Source organism: Stigmatopora argus, chromosome 12 (assembly GCF_051989625.1).
Source record: "Stigmatopora argus isolate UIUO_Sarg chromosome 12, RoL_Sarg_1.0, whole genome shotgun sequence".
In the NCBI taxonomy this organism is placed as follows: Eukaryota; Metazoa; Chordata; class Actinopteri; order Syngnathiformes; family Syngnathidae; genus Stigmatopora; species Stigmatopora argus.
Genome location: NC_135398.1, coordinates 8978046 through 8999791, shown reverse-complemented (window position 1 = coordinate 8999791; position 21746 = coordinate 8978046). Strand labels below are relative to the sequence as shown.

The 21746-nt window shown below is 39.5% G+C and overlaps 1 protein-coding gene and 1 long non-coding RNA gene across 3 annotated transcripts in view; one reads left to right on the top strand and one right to left on the bottom strand.

The window, feature by feature from the left end:
- LOC144085327 (uncharacterized) overlaps positions 1-21746 on the bottom strand; it is a 78148-nt gene that overhangs the window by 24608 nt on the left and 31794 nt on the right. The window contains exon 6 of the long non-coding RNA XR_013304089.1: positions 5846-6036. This is a non-coding gene — a long non-coding RNA (uncharacterized LOC144085327). The remainder of the gene's footprint in view (positions 1-5845; positions 6037-21746) is intronic.
- Positions 1-21746, top strand: part of dpp6b (dipeptidyl-peptidase 6b) — a 59378-nt gene that overhangs the window by 6187 nt on the left and 31445 nt on the right. The window contains exon 1 of one of the 2 annotated variants that reach the window (XM_077614460.1): positions 5728-6280. The exons of the other annotated variant lie outside the window; for it this stretch is intronic. Within the exon in view, the coding sequence (XP_077470586.1) occupies positions 5990-6280 (291 nt within the window). The 5' untranslated portion in view covers positions 5728-5989. Of the gene's footprint in view, positions 1-5727; positions 6281-21746 lie in introns of those variants that run through there. 2 annotated transcript variants of the gene reach the window in all.

Sequence of the window (21746 nt, the reverse complement as noted above, 5' to 3'; positions counted from 1 at the left end):
GAAGGGCTTGAGACACTAAATCTCTCTAAACATATGACACGACTGAAAACTACCACGATTATTGCTACCTATATGAAAATAGAGCCTGTAAGGTTTGTGCATTACAGATGTTGTCAAAAATAGTGTTCATATTGCTGAATTGTTTACTTTTTTCCATCACCTTAAATGTCTAGAGTACGCCATTTACGTGAGTGAAGCAGTTGTCAAGTAATTTCACAAAGTTAGGTGGTTCACAAGAAAGCCCAAACTTTGCACTGAATCCATTTTATATGAGGGAAAGACTTTGTAATGCAAAACAGATATCGAAGCACGTGTAGTTATTCCACTACATATGGGTTGAATTATTCACAGGGGGCTAGATATTCACTTCATTTACTATCGATTTTAAAGTGGTCAGTGTAAATGCTTCACGTGCAATAATACACTCGGCATCGCTGCTCAGATCAATGCGTGTTTTCAGCTTATATGTACTATTTTCTACTGTAAACCTCCGTATAATTTAGTTCAGCTATTGAATAGAGAAAAGTATTGAAGAAAAAAAGGGGGATGGTGGGACTAAACACAGTGAAGTGTAGAGGTGTTTCAAGCATCCTAAGCAAGGAGTGAGACCACCACATTTCAACATATTTGTATGTGTTGAAGTGTGGTGGTCTCACTCCTTGCTTAGGATATATATCTAACTTTATTATATATAATATTATTAAAAATATCCCCCACCCTCCCCATGTACCCTTGTGAAGGTGTATTCCCTCCTCTGTTGACATTGATGCAACCAGTGAGGAGAGGGGGAGGCACCCGCCCTTATTTGCCAACAATGGGTCATCCCCTTCTTCACTGGAGGTGTGAAAGAAGGGAAAGTAGCTTCTTACACAGGAGTTGACAACGCTAAAGACCATGTCTGTGTTCATCACCACGCCGCTGAAGATAGACACCAGCACCGCATCTCGATGGGTAAGGCCAATTTAGAATGCGCTGCACGGATTTATGTGTCTGTGTGTGTGGGTGGGTGGGGTGTTAGGGGCTGCTGGCGGTGCACAACAGTAAACAGGCAGGAAAGATGGAGAAAAAAGTAGTAGCAACCCCAAATGACCATGTTTCAGTGCCTTTTGAAAAACAAAGGGTCTCCGAATTGTGTGAACTGGGAGGTCTGGCAGTCATCATTCAAAATTCAAGTGGATTGGATGTCTACCACAGCCAATTGGAGAAATAAAGTTGTTGTTTTTAGATGTCCCAAACCCTATCATTTGTTCATTCGGGCCCGATCACATCATTTTCAGAGGACTGGAATCCTGGTAAAATAGATTGGGTTTTAAAAATGAATTTTCATTTTTAAGTATTAACTCATTAACCTACTGTGATAGAGGTCCAATCTAGTTTGATTGGGGGATTGAATGTTCGCTGCCAACCCCCCACTCAAACTGGATTGGACATCTATCTCCATCAATGGCAGTGAAACATGATCAGTCAATGCCAGCCTTTACAATTGAAATAGATTTCATCTTTATAACGGTTAATGGCAGTAAACGGGTTAAGGGCTACAAATAATCACAATAAACTCGAGGTAAATTGCAACAAATATATATACTGCAGTACCATACTGCATATTTATAATTACACTAGTGAAATTTAGCAGATCTAACAGGGGTCCAGTAACAATAAAAGAGTCAAGAAAATCAGTCATTAATCATTGCTAATTTCCCCTCCTTAATACATTTCTGAAGTATTGGATTGGGATTCAGTTTCAGCAGATCAACAAAATCAAGTGCCTCGAACTCGACTCGCATGTCGAAATATGCAATTGTGGCATCCCTAGTTATTTTCTCAATGAAGTCACAATTGGAGCAAACCAAACTAGCAAAATCAATACAAAAAACATTATACACATATACTATACTTACATACATGTGTATGTATATATATGTATGTGTATATATGTATGTGTATATATGCATGTGTTTATATGTATGTGTATATATGTATATACACATAAATATATATAAATGTGTATATATATATTTTATACACACCTTTTTCCTCTCACTAAATGCCACAAAACATTATTGTCGAAATGGCCATTTGAGTTTGTACCTGCTGTAGTCCAAGTCCAAGTATTATTTATGATTATTTCAGTCAGAGGAGCATAAAATGTCTACAGCCCATCACAGTATATGACTCTACCCTGTTGACAGCTCAAAGATGATTTATAACATACACACATTGAGGCAGCAGGATGATGAGACATAAATTAGAAAGCATCTTGCTGCGGTTGACATATCATCCCAACTAGGAAGATCATTAGTGTCTAACTAATGTACAACAAAAATAGTTGAAAATGTAATTATGCCTGTAACGAAATTCAATCCATTTTCTTATTGAGTTGGCTGATATTAGAAGGAAATGAGATATTATTGCGCCCTCTCCGAACGCATGATTGACTGTTCTTGTTATTTCTTGCTCCCCAATTAATTTGTGTCAGTCGCTGGGTATGAACCAAGCAGATGGGAACAACTTAGGGTGTTTGCAAACAAATGCACTTATTTGCTTCTTGTGAATGCGTCATGATATTATTTGCTTCCAGCGTTTGCTTGAGCACAACTTTCTGAGGTATTTGACTTGTTGTGCTGCTCACAAGTATTCGAGCAGTACTTTTTGGCATTATTCCAAGTCGTCTACCGTTGAGGGAAGTGATTTTCTTCCGGTGTTTCTAATGTGCCACAACATCTGTTCATTTTCAGAATACTTAATCTTCCTGCCACTGAGGTGCAAATGAATATGCCAAAAAGAGAATATTAGGTTGTCTCTGCATGGCACAGAAATTTAGGCTTTTACATTTTTAAGGTTGTTTTGCTTCTCTCTCTAGAGTAGGGTCTATCTGTGTCATTTGATAGGTTTGTTTTCTAAATCATTTACAAGGATTTAGCATGGAAGCATTTGAAATTTGATGCAAGCTAATACGTAAATGTTAGTTTGCGATTTTCAAATGCATTTCAAATATTACCCTCCCGTTAGACCTTTGAAATACATTTATTCAAGGGCAGAAATAATTGACACTGACCCAAAAGTATTATGTGGGAGGGTGATACAGGCTACTAAATAAATCTAGTCAAATCCATTCACAAGGAAATTAAATGTCCTCCTATCTAGAATTAATGTTCAAATGTTTGGAATCAATATTACTTAATGTCTGTTTATAAATCATATGGCATCTTCTACTGAGTTAAGTAAACCAAATATATACATAAGCCACACGGGAGAAAGTTTATAATTTAAATCAATGTTTGTTTGTTTGTATCTCATTGCATTTTTATTGCATCTAACTTTTTATGCCTATTTCTTTGTGTTTAAATCACATTGTACTTATATAATGACAATAAAGGCTTTCAATTCAATGAAAGTAAAACAAATAACCTATATTTGTTACTGCGATAACTGAGTGCATCCACGTGTATTGTATTGTTTTTGTTTTTTATGCCGCAAATTAGTTCATCAAGTTGTTAAAAGGACTGATTTTATTATAACTTTCAATGTACCGTTATCCCCTAGATCTCACACAAAACTTAGTATCTAGGAGTGTGTTGGATGTTTTTTTTTGCCTGACAATACATTGAAAATAAAGCCTACTATTATTTTTTATTTCCCACATTTTTTTTACTCATTAGCCCATCTCAGGTAAAATGGATTAGATGTCTATCATTGTCATTGGCACTGACACAATCATTCCTGTCGGTCCCTAACCAGTTACATTCTTACCCTCTGCTGAATTTTGTTTCTCCAGAAAAGCCAGCAAAATTTGGGGGGGGTTTGCATAACAAACCAGCTCCGTATTAATTGGCATTTTAATGCAAAAACTGCACACCATAGTAAATTCAAAGAAACCCACTTTTTATTTGAGTGTATGTTCATTTCTGCTGATGCACCCTCTTTAACATGATTACTCGTTGCAATTTTAAACGAAGCCTTATCGTACGAAATGGGAAATTACAGCAGCAGTATTCAACAGGAGGTCCTGAGACACATTCCGGTTTGGTGTCAGCCCTGAAATAGTCATCCTCCCAGTGAACACGGCCCAATTCCCACAGATACATGAGATATTTTCAACACGTACTTGTCTGAATGACAGAGATTTGAATCCTATTTCTGTTGGCAACGGAGCTGCCCGGTGAGCCGTAAAATCACCTGCAATGGAACGTGTAAGATATGTACATTCGAGGCTTCCAAATGACTAGCTGTGAGACGCACGATTGAAAAGTTCAGATGTTCAGGGAGAAAGAGATCAACTAGATAAGCGTGAAGTTCATTTTGTGTCAACATGCATTTTTGTGTAATTTTGAGCAATTCTCGCAGGGGGACCTGGGTGGATAATATTTCAGTATATGGATGGTAGTCAATTAGTTAAAATACTAGTATTTATCTCCTCCAAATCTGATACCAGACTCTCTGAAACTTCCCTCATTCATTTTCTCCCCATCATTTTCAAAATTTTGAAGGCGCATTCAGTTTTTGGTAATGTCGCTGTTGTGTCACAGGTTCTCCACTTGATGGCTGTCTGTACCTAGGAAAATCTAATATTTATTTACCCTGACTAGTATACTTGAACATGAGGAGCTCTGATGCTGGAGACCAGCAGTCCCCAACCTTTTTCTCACCGCGGACTTGGAAAGCTCTTTCTATTTTCCCAAGCATAATAACAATTATTTGTATTATTATTATTAAAAAACTTTTTCTTATTTTAAGTAGGAGGGCGATATTGAAAACGTTAATATTTTTTACTCTGACGGACCGACACTAGGTGGCTCATGGACCGGTACCGGTCCACGGACCGGCGGTTGGGGACCACTGTTGTAGACAATGACTTGTGTTGAGAGATATGATGCTCAATATGTCTGAAAAGGGTTACCAGGTCATTGGATCAACCTCAACTTTATTTGGGGTTAATAAAAGGTACTTGCAGTCTGCTGGCTCTTGGTTAAAATGATTTTAAATGTTATTGTGTGTGTGCACGTGTACAACTTCCCCTCAATGGTTTCTACCACAAAAGACAAATTTCACAGATTACATTGGTGTGGTAAACGCTTTAAAAATGATGATTACTAAAACCTGCTTTAATGAACACAAGTGGCATGCGAACTTTTTTTATATTTACTTCATGTCTGTGTTTAGCACATTATTCATGTTGTGTGATTTTTATATATAGTGACATAAAGCCCCTGTACATAAAATATGAACAAATTTAAATACTGATTATTACTGTAATAATTAAAGATCTGTTGAATGCAGTTTTTAAATAATTTGCAATTTCAACCAAAATAAAAATACTGCCCACGTTAACTGCCATTGATGTCCAATCTATTTGAACTGTGAAGTTTGGCTGGGAAAATGGCCTTTAAGGGGTTATACAGACTTACTATTTATAAAAAAATATTTTATAAAATGCTTTTCTCCTAAGTTTTTCTTTTCTTCAGTAAATTTACACAGAAACCACGTGTTTTCGTATTTTCAGTGTGGCCTATTTAATATTTGAAGACTGGGACGTCGTCCAATATTGAAATGGCCCATCTGTTGATACTTCTAAATTCCAGTGTATCCAAAAGTAGAACAAGCTCCATTTTGGTAGGCTCCAACCGAATAGTGGTGTGACAAATTCATCGCTCGAAGCATACCCACACAAGAAGGGGGGGAAAAAAAAGGAAAAAAATGTGAATGATGTTTTTTTCAAAGGAAGGTGATTTGAGGTAATGTCTGTGCGTAAAGTGGACGTCTGTGTGGCTGCTGCTGCATCTTTGCAGAACGTGCGTGCGACAGCCTTCTTTAGCTCAACATGATCGCCTACCTCACATGCACGCACCTTTTTACTGTTATCCGTTGAATTGTGCGGTGGAGAAATCATCGCCAACACAAATCGGACGCCACCGCTTTTTGGTTGCTGCTGCTGCTGATGCTGGTGACACCGTAGACGTGGGGGAGAGGAGGGGACACCAACGTGGTGTGCATGCAGAGGAGGACGTGCAGCCGCTTAGACAAAGCTGAAGAGGAACGCTGCGGAAGAGAAGAGAAATCGAGCATTTCAAAAGAGCACAATCGTCGGCAGAGAAGCATGGCTTCATTATACCAGAGATTCACCGGCAAGATTAACACTGCCAATTCGTTCCCGCTACCACCCGAAGCAAGCCGCCTGCTCGGCGCTCAGGCGGCGGACGACGAGAGCAAAAGCCGCCGGCAGCCACTGGAGGCAAGCCTGCACGTCCAGAGCCGCAGGAAGTGCACGCGAGATGATGAGGATGTAAGATTTCATTCACTACTAAAAGTCTGCGCCAAGTTGTCATTTGAGCAAGGGGCACGTGTGCAGTTTGGCTTGAGATGTTGTTGGTGTGAGTTTGGGGCTTTTGAGGCCACCGTTTTACTACCCGGGGCCATCAGGGTTGAACATCGACAACAAATGTTTGCTTATCTTTTGATATGAGATTTTTGGGGGATACATTTACAGGAGGGGCGGCCTTGTGGCCGAGTGGTTAACGCGATCTGCCTCACAGTTCTGGGGTTTAAGGGTTTGATCCCAGGTCGGTCCTCACTGTGTGGAGTTTGCATGTTCTCGCACAGGATTGCGTGGGGATTCTCCAAGTAATCCAGTTTCCTCCTACATTCCCAAAATATAACGGGGTGAACACTCTAAATTGCTCCTAGGTATTAGTGTGAATGATTGGTTGTCCGTCTCCTTGTGCCCCGCAATTGGCTGGCCACCAATTCAGGTGTCCCTATCCTGCTGCCTGTAGTTAGCCGGGATAGGCTCCAGCACCCCATATGCCCCTTGCTAGGATATGCAGTACAGAAAATGAAGAAATGAATACATTTAAAAGATTATCTTGGTGTTGCTAGTTGCATTCTTACTTTAAAAATATGTGGGTGTAGCTCCCACTTTAACTCATTTGCAAATGATTGGATGTCTATCACCCTCATTGGCAGCCGATGACTTGACCATTCACAGTAGCAAATAGCTATCGTTAAAAAAATCAAAACTTGACCATATAAAATGTGGCCTATAAGACCCAAAATGTCCACGTATTTGAATAGCAGGTCAAAATTACATTTGCAATGTTGATCCATATTATATATTAGTTTGATATCTTTAAGAATAAATAAAAGGATAACTTAAAAATGTTGCTAAAAACAATTCATATGACGAAAACGAATAAAAACACTGGATATGGAGCCCAATACCACTCATTTTGTACTAATTCCCCCAAAAATATTACAGTATTTAACTGAGTTCCAATGAAGGCTTATTGGACGTCTAGTAGCGTTAATGGCGGCCATTAAGTTAAATTATGGCACTATCGAGAGTTAAAGCAGCCTCTATTCACAGTTTCGAAGTAGAGTAGCATTGGCTGCCTGAATTTGCAATCAAGTGCAAACAGAGTCAGACTGACCTGTATGTGTGGAGAGATGACAAATTCATTTGTTACAAGTGGCCTATTAAAGAGAAGCAGCACGTATAGTTATAAATCACTCCGAGTGACCTGCAAGAGGAGGCATGGATCATGTAATGGTTCAGAGAGCCTTCAAGTGACAGTAAATATGCACAGGAGCACTTGTATTGAACTGATTGCTTTTCGGTGACTGCACCCAAAAGACAGATTAACATGCTCAACATCAGGAGTCTCCCGCCTACCATCAGTGATTGATCATATTTCAATGCTCTTGATGCTGTAAGACGCCCAAGCCAATTGCACGAGTCAACGAGTCAACTTAAAAACCCCACGTGTACGTTTACATGTAAATAAATGTATGTTGATCTATATGTGCCTTGTATTTGGTTGACCATTCAAGGATGCACGTCACTTTTGTCCTAGAGAATTCAAGTTCAAAATTCAAATGGCTCAGTCATAGTATAGGTATGGTGGGGTCACTTTTTACCACTTTTTGTTTTGGTTCCCTTGAGGAGGCACAAACAGATTGCCTCAAGGCCACTAAAGACCTCTCAATCGCAGCTGCTTGACTGTTTTTTTTCCTGATTTGTTCCCTAAAATGGCCGCCGCCATTTCTCTGCATTACTGACGCGTGACACGCTGAGCCGTGAGCTGGCCGTCAACACGACGTCGCCTTTTTAGCTCCATTTGGCTCTGCGCCTGTTTAATGAGGCATGTCATTGAGAAAGAATCCCAACAAGCGACCTCAGTGTTGGTTGTGATCCGACGCCGTTTGCTGATGCGACTTTAACCTTGAGGTCACCTTTTCCCCCTTCGAATTGAGTAGTGCTCGAGCATGAAATTGGTTGAACTGAGCCACCATCTCTAACAACTGTGATTGGTTTACATTCACTGTTGTTGTTCTCCTTGTTGTTATTTGGTGAGCTGAACATAGAAACGGTGTAACATTGATTTACTTCTCCATATTTTTGGGGGACTTTGTGTTGTAGGATTGATTAACTGCTCTGCGTGTGAGCAGCAATGTTTGGCTACTGAGTTGTGTCATGGGGGGGGGGGGGGGGGGGGGGGGGGTGCTGGGTCAGCAGCAGACCTTCCCACTTTTCACTTCACTCCCAGTAGAAGCTTGGATCTAATTGATTAGTGTGTGTCAAAATGTGGAACATGACATTTAACGGGAAGGATGCATGTTGACAGAATTTCATCATCTTTTTTAGCACATGGATTGCATTAGCAGTGAACGGTTGAATAAACTCCATTACTTTCCATTTTTGTACCCATAGTCAATTATTTCTATAAAAAGGCCCTTAATATTTGTGTTGTCTTAATGTTAGCACTTCATTAGGGCATAGTCCAATAATCTAGTGGGTTTAATGAAGTTGATTTTTTCACCGCTACTGTATTTTTTAATTTTTGACAGTTTTACATTTTGACTGCAAGAGGCTGGCAGGGATCCTCAATCTAGATAGAACACCCAGGACTGTCAAAAATACTAAAAGACGAGTCCTTCTATTTAAACACAGTAAAATAGAATAATAAAATTGAGCGGTATTGGGGCCATAAATAATTTGAGTATTTCTGATTTTATTCATTTTAATGTAATTAATGAAGTTTTTCCACATGTACACATTGCACATTGGGCTATTTGAAGTCCCTCCATTTGTTTTTCTCACTATTTGAATGACTGCATCTTGTCAACAGGCATAAAATACCAATGATAAAGACTGACACAGATTGTAAACTATTTGCAATTGTGCTATAAAAGCTGTAACAGTTTGCTTCTGAAAAGTTGAGACACACTAACTTTATCGTGCAATGAGTCAGAATACGAAATTGATAATGGGTCAGTGGAGGGAATACGTTTCGATGAGCATGATCCTGGAGAGTTTCTACCATACATGTTCAAACTGGACGCATCATCACGATAAAACAGCACAAGTGTTGAGACCAACACAGAAGCATTAACTTTTTCACCATTTCCACGGGATCTCAGGCGCATCCTGAATCATAAATATCATACTTTTATCCCCCTGGACCCAGCACAACTGGAAGCATAGCGATTGAAAAATGAAAAATTTATCATCTACAAAAATAGGTTTATATCAGGTTTTTGGCAAAGGGCCAACAATGGCCCTTTTGTTTCAGTTCCAATGTCGTTGTCGTCAACTCTTCATTGGGAACACTTCGTTTGATCAAAGTAGTTTTCAGTAAAACGTTTTGATCAAAGAAGGGACTTAGTCACCTCGCCCACTCCATTTTCTTGATGTGCTCAATCCACTCTGCGCTCCCCCCAGACACTCAGATCGAAATTTAACAACAGCAACACACATGTATTAACTATTGTTCAGATGAAAATGATTGAATTCTGTGGATAAAACTAAAACCCTGGCCGTCACAACAAAGAAATTTTACTAATGATTTTACAAACAAAAGGACTGCGGGTTGTGGCTCAGAGAAGTCCAATCTATTAAATTCAGCAAAGTGGCCCCAAACGTAAATGTGAGATTTTAAGTGACATCATTAGATGACATCCAACTGTAAAATAACGTTTATGTACTCCAGGAAGCCTATGCTAATCCACAAATGTTGCCTAAAGCAGGAAGAAGTCTTCCAGACACACATCTTACATTGGATCATACTAAAAATGCATCAGAGACAAACCTGTTACTCTCAAGTGACGTTAAAAGTTCATTTCAATGTATGATGGCTTAACTGTCAGCAATGATCGCTTTATACCTGCAAGGCTCTCTTAAAGCTCAGTTACTGCTTAATTGTGATTTAAGATATTCCGGAAATGTGACTGGTAATGGAGTGAGGAGGCACAATGTTGTCCCAGAGGAAGATCCGAAGCGGTGAGATTACGTGGCTTTCATCTGGCAGGATAAACATTTTGTAGCGCTCTCAACATCGTTCAGTTTATCTTCCCGTCGCTGCGGGCTATCAACTGGCATCCTTTAATTCATCTTGTTTAAATTTTAAGATGCCACCTTTTGCTAAAGTGGCACATTATGTGACTTCACATATGGACTTTGCAAAACCTTTTCGTTCTACAAACAAAGTTGCAAGTTATCTTTGAGGGAGAAAGTGCGATACAACTCTATGGTAAATTAAAGCCGGTGGATCTTGACAGATATACAAAACAAAGAGGAATGTCAGTGTGTCCTTAGCAGAACTTTTCTACATAAATTATAAAAAGCAATTAATTTCAGCGTTTAATTAGCACGAAATTCACGGCTGCTGTGCAGGCAAATGTGTACCTAACAACATTTCAACTGTTTTTTATTTTAGTCTCACTGAAAACATGGCGTTCCAGTCGTAATGGATCTGCCACGCCTGCTACATGCCATCTTCCTGACATTTTTGAAGGCTAAACAGCTGTATAACAGAGCTCTTGCAAGGCTAAAGCAGTTCTGAAAATGTCTTAAATTGAAGACCCCGGGCCCAATATAAACAGATAATAAATGTCTATTAAGGTATTTAAGAGGACATGGGAGTTGCCAGTAAAAAGCCCCACCCCCACCTTAGGACAGTAGTGCACAATTCTCAGCAGGACCTCATGCTCGACGTTGCCATGGTTGCAAAGGTGGAAAGGGCGAGGCTGAAAGCTGGCAATTTACACACACACACACACACACACATATACTGGTATATATGGTATACTGGGACAACAGTTCCGGTGGTGCTTTAGATGGACTACTGTTTCCCAAGGACTTCGAGCTTTCTAGGTGGAAAAAAACAACTGCAAAAAATCTACATAAACACACACACACACACACCAGGGTTGTTCTGTCTGCCATCTGGAGATGACGCAGCCCTCACGATGCAGGCTGCCTGACGTCTGCTCGTGTCCACTCAGGCGGCCGATGGGATTTTGTGTTTCCCCGAGAAAAATGATCAATCTGACTCTCAGTGACAGCACTTGTGTGTCACATTGGACAGAATTAGTCAGTATCGACCTGCCACCCCTTCCTATGTTCCCATGGGGCATAGCAACAGGTGACCTACTCCCCTTCGCCAACAACGTCTAAGTGTTGTTGATAGCGCGTTTATCAGCACTGTCAGAAGCAAATCAGCATTTATGTCTGCTCTCTTGTCATTTCCTCTATTATTACAGCTACTGACAGTGAATATTAATCATAGCGGAAAAGAAAGCATTTAGACGAGCCTGTGGAAAAGGCATCCTCAGCTGACATTTTGAATCCTCACATCAGTTCATAGTTGTGCTAATTATTCATGTGGTAAAAGAAAAACTGTTTTACCCCTGGCATTTCTCCATGAAAAAACAGTCACCATGTTTCCTCTTTTTTCTGTCTTAAGGAGAGAGAAAAATCAATGCTATTCTTTCCCCCCCAATTAAATTGTTAAATTCTTAAGTTTTTTTTATCCTGGAATTAAAACGGAAAACAGAACAAAAAAACTAATGTTCTTTGTTGACTATTCTGCCCCTCTTTGTGTTTCAAAAAAACACAGAAACAAAGACACAATCTTTTCCATGTAATAATGTGATCAATAACTTGTGGCTAGATTTCTGTTCTCTCATTTTCACCCGGTCGAATTCTTAACAACGGCATTAATTGATTAGACAAACTTGTTTTTGTTACTACCAAAAAGAACAACCCTGACTTTAATATTCCCGTTTTACTTCTTGTGCAAGTACTTTTCACATTTAAAACATTTTTCATTTTCTTTCTGTAACTTATTTCTTGATTATAATAATAAGGAACATTATAATTTGGTGTTCGTGACTGTCTGACATTTAATTGCAGGCTTCTGCCGTGAAAAAAAAAATCAGAAATACGCGTGTGCTATGATGAAAGAAAAAAGTGTTTCCCTTTACTTTGTACTTCATGCAACAAGAGCGAGGGAAAAAATGTGATTCATTTGTATCTATAGGGTTGGAAAAGATTCATTCATTCGTCTTCCCTGTTGCTTATCTGTGAGGTGGACGTGTTAACCCTTCAACCACTGTGCCACCTTGGTTGGGAAACAATTAGTAAAAAAATGAGGTCATTTCTGAGAAGAATTGCATCTCAATTAACATTTCACCATCTTGACTATGGAATCAAGTACCAAGTTTACCTTTTAATAGAAGTCAACCAGCTGATATCACCTGACCTGTCAACATCAAAACCACGCGGTATTTGCTCTTATCCTTTTTTGGCAGAGAAAAACTGATCAGCAGTGTCACATCATTAGAGCTCCCCGCCTATCGCCTTGATGATAAGACGCACATTTCAGCATCTCGAAGCCAAATATACTTCAGAGAAAGAAAATTTCAGTTTTTGAGGAAAACCACTCAACCATTCCCTTTGCTGCCTGTGCTTAAAATGGAATTCTCATTGTCTATTCCCTTAAAGGAGTAAACATTGTGTTTAAAAAAAACATTTCTTGTGATAAAAAAGAGAAAGATCTGGAAAATAATTATTAATGATGAAAGCAGAACTTTAAAGCCGGAGCATAGTAATTTCCACTATATTTTTCCAGGGAGATTTCGAGCGGCGGAAACGAGCAACCAATTCTCCCGAGTCCTCTCATTTTTTCTTGGCTGAGACGTGGCACGACTAATCTGTTGTGTCACACAGGCACACTCTCTTATCAACTCTGCCATGATACAGCGGCAACACAGTTCTGCCACACACAAAAACGCAGGCACACTTATTTCATTGCTTGGCAAAAATAATGTAGTGACACATCCTCTCATTTTACAAGGTCATCCTGATTTCCTGAGGATACAACATGCTCATTTCACGAAAGTGTAGTTGGCCGTATGTATGTGTCTAGGTCAATAGATTAGCTATAGGTATACAGAGCAAGGTAAACAAGTTGGCATAAATGCAGATGGGTAGAGTCAAGTCATTTCACTGATTGGTTGACTTTAGTTTGGTTGGTTGCAAGGTAGAACAATGGGTCAATAGCTAACATTTGATAAAATGATGAATTGAACGTAGGCATTATAATTGTATGGATAGGTAAATAAGAGGAACTGGCAGCAAAAGTGGAGTTAGAGAAGAAGCAATATAGATTCACACCAGGAAAGTACATAGCAGTCTTTTAGGGCCTGACAAAAATACAATATATCTTTTTTGGTTTCATACGGTTCCTTTTCACATTGTAATTATCGCACAAACCCACACGTGCAAACATCGATCAATCACTGGGCAAAACGGTCTAAGCAGGGTATCACAGCAAAACAAGTGAAAAATCAATTCATAAACTATTCTCCTTCATCTTGGTGCTAAACATCTTAAATATATAAGCATTTGGATGTGTATTTTCCAGCATGGTTTTTATGTTGGCTTCTGCCCAAATAATCATCCGTTCAATTTTCCACACTGCGGACTACACCCTAAACTGGTCACCTGTTGTAAGGCAAACCCAGAGACAGACAACTATTGGCACCCACAAACACACAGCCACTGTGTGGGAATCAATACTACGCTACCTACACAAAAATCAGGCGAATGCACCACTACACCATCAGGTGGCTGTGCCCATATATCAAGTTGACATTCTGTTTCTTCATTGCGCCAGGTTGAATCCCAAGACATAGCCAGGGTACTGCTAAGCACAATCTGTAATGTTAACCAAAAACATTTGCCCATGGCTATAGAATCCTAATACTTGCACATATAGCGAACCGCACTACCTGTCGCTCGGGAATGAATCAAGGTCACCGAACCGAGGTCACCGAACCGAGGTCACCGAACCGAGGTCTTGAACCGACGGTTTGCTCTGCACCAGAATTCGCTAGTTCGGATTGACAGCAGCTCAAAAGGTGTAAACCATAAACCTTTTGGATTAAATTATATCACATCTAATTTGAAATTCACTGAGACAGGCATTATTCAAGGTAGTTATATGTAGATATGAAAACAGTATACGTAGCACTGTGACGCCTTTAGAATGTTCTATAACTGCTTTGCATTATGTCAAATAATGATATCCCTTGGGAATACCTCGTTTTGTGTTGTTGTTGTTTCGTTGTAATGACTCCATCTCTTGCTCAAGGTCTCTTTAGTCTTTTGATAAATAATACATGCATTTCTATCCATTTGAGCCCTTTGTTGTGCACTGTAATTTTGGTTTGCACATTCTCCGAAAATGAAAAGTAGCCGTTTGGAACAAACGTGTCACAGCGAAGCTGAAACTGTTGTTGGTTGTGCAAATTCCATCTACTTATTATTTTGTTCTTTTTGTTCTTAGAACTTGTTTTGCACCCACCTGCGCTCGGAGCACAGCTGTGATTATCCAGAGTGTTGGGCGTCAGTTCCAGGCACTCCTCGAGGCTACAAGCGGATTCGGGGTGGGACTCAGAAAAGGGAGGGTGGAAGATTGCTTTTCCCTGAGCCTAGAGTCGATGGCGGGCTTGTGATGAAGTTGAGTGTGCAGAGCTCACATGGAGCCCAACAGTGATGGGGGGAGTTGATAACGATTTATGGATGTAGAAGTGTACGGTGGGAGGTGCAGTGTGGGGTCGCAGTATTGATCAATTGACTGTTCTGGAGCTGGCAGCCTGTCAAATAATTCCCCTCGACAAAGACGGCGAGTTCAAGTGTGATGATTGATGTTCAACCGCTCGCAGTATTGGTTTGTGTATCATGGGAATTAAAAGTTAGTTTTTTGTGTATTTACTGGAATGTATCTAACTATGGGGGAAAAAAACTTTGTCTGCCGCAGCTTTGGTGGATTTGATGTTGACGCTGACCTGTAAACATGGCGCTAAACTCTTTCAATTGCTTAGACGCGGAAGCAGTTGACAGCTGTCGGCAGTCGGTTCAGTCGTGTTTGGTTATGTAGCCCGTGATTGACTGGCAACCAGTCCAACAGATACATACTTTTTTTAATGGGGTGAGTTCCAGGCTGCTTCCTAATGAGACAACGATGCAATTAGAATGCAGCAATTCCAACTATACTTATCTTCAAATGAATAATATCCTCGAATGGATGGATGCCCAAATTAGTCCCCCAGTATCTCAACCACTGGACAAATGAAATCCTCACCCTATTTGATAAAATACACACCCCACGTCGAGAGAGTGGTATATCTCATTTTGACACTGTCCGAGAAGCTCACACATACTGTAAGACAAATAGTTTTTTCATGCCATGTCATCTACTGTATGATGGCAATTACAAACAGAGGGACACCAGCACTTTAAAAAGGTGTATGATTTAAACTCTATTTACAATATCACAAGGTGAGCCAAAGATTTTTTAACAAATATAACTTATTCCCCGTCACTGACGGCGATAGAAGGCAAAATATCCACATACTAGACAGGATAAACTGACAATAATTGTTATTAGAGTACTAACTTAATAATTTCACTTGGAGGGTAAGCAGAGAAACAGAAGCAAACCTATTTGTGGACAAGCCTTTATATAGTAACCCTCCCATAACTGTGTGTCTCGCTTGTCTATTCATCAACATGAGTTAATGATTACGATGTCAAGCCCCCTCGTGGCAGAGTAGATGTAGTTAATAGGGTGAAACTGCATTTGTAAAAGTGATTTATTTTGAGCTCGGAGCATTTCTTCCACCTTCATTTAATAATTGACAAGTGACAGAAGCTCGTCAGAGAACAACATCCATCAGCAATGTCACATTTGAGCCCAGTGAGCCCTGTGAGGCACAGATAGAATGTGACTCCTTTTTCGGGGTGTTTACTTCGCCTTTGCTGTCACCCATTTAACCAAGAGACACTTTAGCTGTTTGTGAGCCCGCAAGTGTATGAGCCCCCCTCCGCAATGACAAGAAAGATAGTGTTGAGGGTGAAATGTTGCTAAATGGAAAACAAACACCAGTGTTGAGTTAAAAGCAATGTGTACTGATCATTGCTGAACAACAGCAAGATGCAGTTTTATGGTGCAGGTAAATGTTTGTCTGCTGATTGTTCGCTTTGTCTTCATCCTACTTTGTCTTTGGACAGCTCGAGTTCCAGGAATTAGTCTGTTCAATACCACTTAATGGGGAGGAAATGTTAAATTGTTTTGTTTCACGGGTGTGATAAAATCAGCAATCTGGTCCTAGTGTGTTGTGTTCAGTGCCTAACTCATTCATTTTCAGGGACAATAGCTCACGTGCATTCAATTCCAGCTGTTCACACTCAGGACATACTTTTATGTCTGTTATTAGTTACAACATACTACATGTCTTGAGGAAAGGTGAATGAGATGAAATCAGCAGAGGGCGGCAATGCACCATTGTTTATTTCTACTGTTCGGTGTCAGCGGTTATTTCCTGCCTCCCAACGCATTTTATTAACGAGTAACCAGTAGCTCTTTCTGACAGAGTGGAAATGAGAGGTTGAAGCAATTTAAACTTCAATGGAATGTGTGTAATTGTGTTGATCTCATAATTTTAATGAAGACTGTTTTGACCAATGAGGTGTTGCCATAGAAGAGTTGTTCACAATAGAAATGTATCCTGCTTGTAAAGACAGGAGGTATAAATATAAGACATTCATTTAGTATGTGCCCAAGGTATGATATTAATGAAGCATCCACCTCTGACCCAGTTTTAATTTCACGTTCTGTTTTGTCCAGCGGCGGTCCGTGCATTTTCTGGTAGCGCCTTCTATCGGAATCCAAGCCTCAAAAACTATTTTATGGCTATAAAACCTCTACTGCAGCTACAGCTGCGACACATAAAAATCATCAATAATAACCTCGTACAATAGAAATATTATTTAGGAATATAGCCATATTTTACTCACCAAACATACTTTTTAACTGTACACAATATCCATCCTCCTTTCTTTCCTCCTTTTTTTCTATCGCCATCGAAGCTAATGCTGAAACTCGAGCCTGTCCTTTCGTATTTCTGGGATACGTTTTTATTCGATTTAGTGCTGAAAATGTTCGTTCCCGGTTGCGACAGGCTTGCTTGCTTTGGAGGTGTCCGACCTTTCTTAATGATGTCCAGCTTTTTTTTTCTTGAAAAGTCCGTCTTGAAAATGGCTTTAAATCAACGCAACAATAAATTTACTTGTGCAGCTCACTCCAGATACAGTTTGGTAGCTCTGGCTAATGCATTCTATGACTAGCCAATCATAGTTGGTGAAAACGATGACGTATCCCAACGCCTGCGAGAAGGCATTGTGGTGTTGCCAACTCGAAATCTGATTGGTTAAAGCAAGTCTTATCGATGCTTGTTTAATGCAGCAGAGCCTGCAGAACTGATTGTGAAGGCCTTGAGGCAGATTTCTGACCCTGGCAACAAATAATGGCTGAAATGTGATTGGTTAAATGCTTCAATATGAAAACACATCTGGAAGCAGTGCAACCAGGGGGAAAAGCAATGAAAGGAAGCGAACAGACAATTAATAAGTATTGATGGACAAAATCTAATATATGATTCAGATATTTCTTAGGCCAGCAGAGAATGGCTTGAAGGCCCTGACGGCCAGCCACTGGTTTTGTCGGAGGATGAGGTCAATGAGTCTTAACTACTGTTTTCCATTGATTACATCATCGGTTTCAACTATGCAGAGGCAAACATGCGCTAAAAACAATGTTGCACAATTTTAATAGTTATGGATCTGTGCAAGTCTTGATAAATTATGTTTGAATACTCTAACAAGATTTCATCATTTAATCAGTGTATAAAAAACTCAGTTATTCAGTTAGACAGACTAATGCCCTCAATGGCAGCCAATGAGTTTAATGAGTGGCCTATAAATGGTTTAGCTGAGTGATCATATTTCCATCACTTGGATAATCGGGGCCTTGCAGTCTTTGGTCGCAAGCAAGGTAAAACTGCTCCGATTGGGTCTGAATGTCGGTATGTGTGTGGCCCGCTCACGCCGGTGTGACAGTTGCAATCTCGAGCAATATTTGGCTCACTTAAATTTGACATAAGAGATTCATGTCCTCCTGCTGACGATGACAAGGATTATTCCCACTCAGGGCGGAGGTGTGTCTACTTTACGACCAGGTCATTACCCTGCATTGCTCTCTCTCTCTCTCTCTCTCTCACTCACTCATGTTCGCTTTGCATCCTCATCATTTGCTACTCTCTCTCCATCTTGCTGTGAGGCTCGACCTCTTCGGGCAAAATGAATGCGCGAAAGTTGTCCCGAGTGGAGCGAATATGGAAGGTGAGTACTTGAAGAAATGGTTTTTTTTAACTTCCTCTCAGTGCTGAAGTCATACTTGCTTCTTGTATGACAAAAGCTGCACTTTCTTTTTTTAACCTTTCTTTATTATTCAAGTAGTGGCGATATAACAACTGGTGCGTTACCTGCCAATGTTGTGTCATAAAAGTAGTAAAATTACTGTTATTGAGGGTTGTTTAAATGTCCCTCTAACATTGTAAAAAGCAATTGCACGTGGTTCAGTGTATATCATTACGGTTTATAGCAGCTGTTTGCCACTCAATTTGTTTGATTTGCGGCTGTGAACAGGAATAAAAAGTGTGCTTTATTACCATTTACTCCTCATTACCTTACTTGACTTGTGCAGCAAGATGTGAAAAACACCTACAGAGTCTTGAAAAAAAAATACCTTAATGCACTTTCCTTTGTGTCTGTGGTTAAGCAGTGTCTGCGCTGTAATGCACAAAGTGCCTCAGCATTCTCATTGTGCTTTGTTAGCTTTTTTTACTTTGATGGGTGCATATTTAATAGGGGCGCAGTGATGTGCCTGACCCATAGAAGCCAACTTTTTTAGGGCCCACATGAGATACATTTTTACTTTTTGCTCTGCTATTGTTGTTAATGTTTTGTCTTGTATATTTGGGAAGTTTACTTGAATTCTATATTCAAGCACGACTTAGTCGGTGTTTTTTTCCGTCAGCAACATCACAAGTTTGGTGTCAGCCAGTTTGTTAGGGTTAGAATTAGAAGTTGAGATTTTGTGGCTTTTCTAGGGAAAAAAAGTCTGCCTCCACTGTCTGAATTGAAAATCTCACAGGACTTGGTTGCTCATTTCCCATTACAATAGAGTTCCTCGATTCTAATCAGTATATTGAAACCAAAGTCTGAGACATGCTGGGCTACTTTTGATTTATTTCTAACTATTTATTTATTCATCTAAATAATGGCTTTTGTTCGAAAGGAGGCAGACAACCTTAAACTTCAAGCCAGAAAATAAAAACTTGCGCAAATAGACTTCGATGAAAAAATAGGTACACTCAAGCGTGAGAAAAGAAAGTATGTTTTACCATGAATATAGCACATACTGCAGACTGTGTATCTATATCTGAAACATTCTTATCAGCGGAGGTGGGATCGGAGGAAATAAAGATCGTGACCGAGTCGCACTATCTCACTTGTGCGCTGTCAGCGCTGCATCAGTCTCACGGGAGATGCCGATGCAGTTTCTTAAGCTGTGTGTCAAAGTCGGACGTCAAAGCCAATGCATATTTCATGCTTGAGTGTCTGCGCGAGGATCAGGCTGAGAGATCAGCATCAGCTTCAGAGGTGAAGTTGATTACAGCTTCTTCTCAACACTGTTTCGAGGCTAAGTATCAGTTGGTGAGAATATCGTTTGTGACAGTGACGGATGGATGCATTCGCTGCGACTGGCCCTCCCAGCTAAACAGCGACTAGGTGTGTTTTTAGCAAATAACGGAGATACTGAAGCTCAGTGGCTTGAATGTAAATTTGACACGTCTATATATAGCACATTATATTCCCCGCGTATCTTTAAACACAGAGTTCTAGACTAAATTATGTACAAATTGTCTGTATTAAATGCTTATGAGAACCAGCAGGAGTAATTAAAGGCAACGTCGACTGGAAGGTCTCTGTCGGCTGCGGGTTTCTTTTAAGAAGAGCTATAGCTCGATGATGATAACTCTTTCAGTCCCAGCTGAATGGAGGCGTTCTCATTCACATCCTTTTTATTCTGTTTCTTTTAATCACTGCCTTCTGCCTTTCCGCTCCCTCGTGCTTTCAAAGGAATAGAATAGTCTTGAATTATTAATTATACTATCCTTGAATATAATTAATGATCATGTCCTGGTAGTGTAATATATTGTACTGTATGTCCCATTGCTATTAATTCTGTGCTCAATAGCTTGCCTCTCAAATCTCAAACACGCATTCAAAAAGTATCTTGTTGCATTGAAAACTATTCTCAAAAGCTTACAACGATGTAAATGGGTTAAAGTGCAATAAGCTGACTAAGTGTACCTATCTATTTAGAAATACAAGTCCTCTTTGATAGCATTACTACTATACTATCGATATAAGATTATTTTGACCCAATTAATTGTGAGGCTGGCTCTAAATGATAAATTTTAGCACTCACAATTAAAATGGACGTCTAGCACGGTCTGTGACGGCAATGATTTAAAAACTAGTGTTGTGAGGGGCTCTAACCAGTGTATTGGTGGTACAGAAAATTATCGAATAAATGAATGAATATAACTGTCGCATTTAGTTACCGAGGTGAGCTAACTTCGACTAAAACCAAATGTGATATGAGATGTGGCAACAACACATTTATTTTATTTCATTACCATATTTATTATATTTTCCAAATGACTCATGAATAAACACGCACCTCAGAAACTTTCAGCCATAGGTTTGCATCCTAAAGTTGTCTTTAAACATGCTTTTGTAAAAAAAAAAGAGAAATGGAGCTCAAATGGTTTCCACTTCTGATAAAGGTTTGGTTCAAATTCCAACAAGCGTACATATCCTCAAAGCTAACCTACAAGCAATAACAGTTCCACAAATAACTAACCAGTACCATTACACAAAATTCAAAATCCGGCTCCGAGAATCTATGCGTATGCTATCCATCCCTAAAATTTCAGTCTAACTCACACACAGTTAACAATATAGATAAAAGATTATAGTGTATACGCCCCAACAACAACATGAGTCACAACTTCACAGACCTTCAGGATGCAAGAATCAGAATCAATGTACTTAGGCACCTAATTTATTTTTCCCTCTAGCGGCTTTGCCTTGAAATCTCTGACACCCCCCAAAGGAGAGCTTTGCATCACTTGAAAAGTGCTGTGTACACCTGAATGTTATTTATGTATTATTCACTGGCAAATTAAAAATTTAGTGGTATTAAAAAAAGCTCGACAGATTTTCAAAACATCTGATATTCTCATTTTGGTTCTTTGGCTTAAGTTGTTCTTGTCAGGGTTCGAATAGAATCTGAGAAGTCACAGCCCACAAATGTCACTAGATTTCAAATAAAATTCAATCCTATTATTTGTTGTCTTTGTGTAGCAAGGTTTTTGACTCAATGGCAATAAAAAATATTTATGATTACTATTATTATCATTATTACATGTAAGCAAACGTCCTAGTTAAATAAAAACTTTGATATTATTTTATATGGAAAACCAAAATCATTACC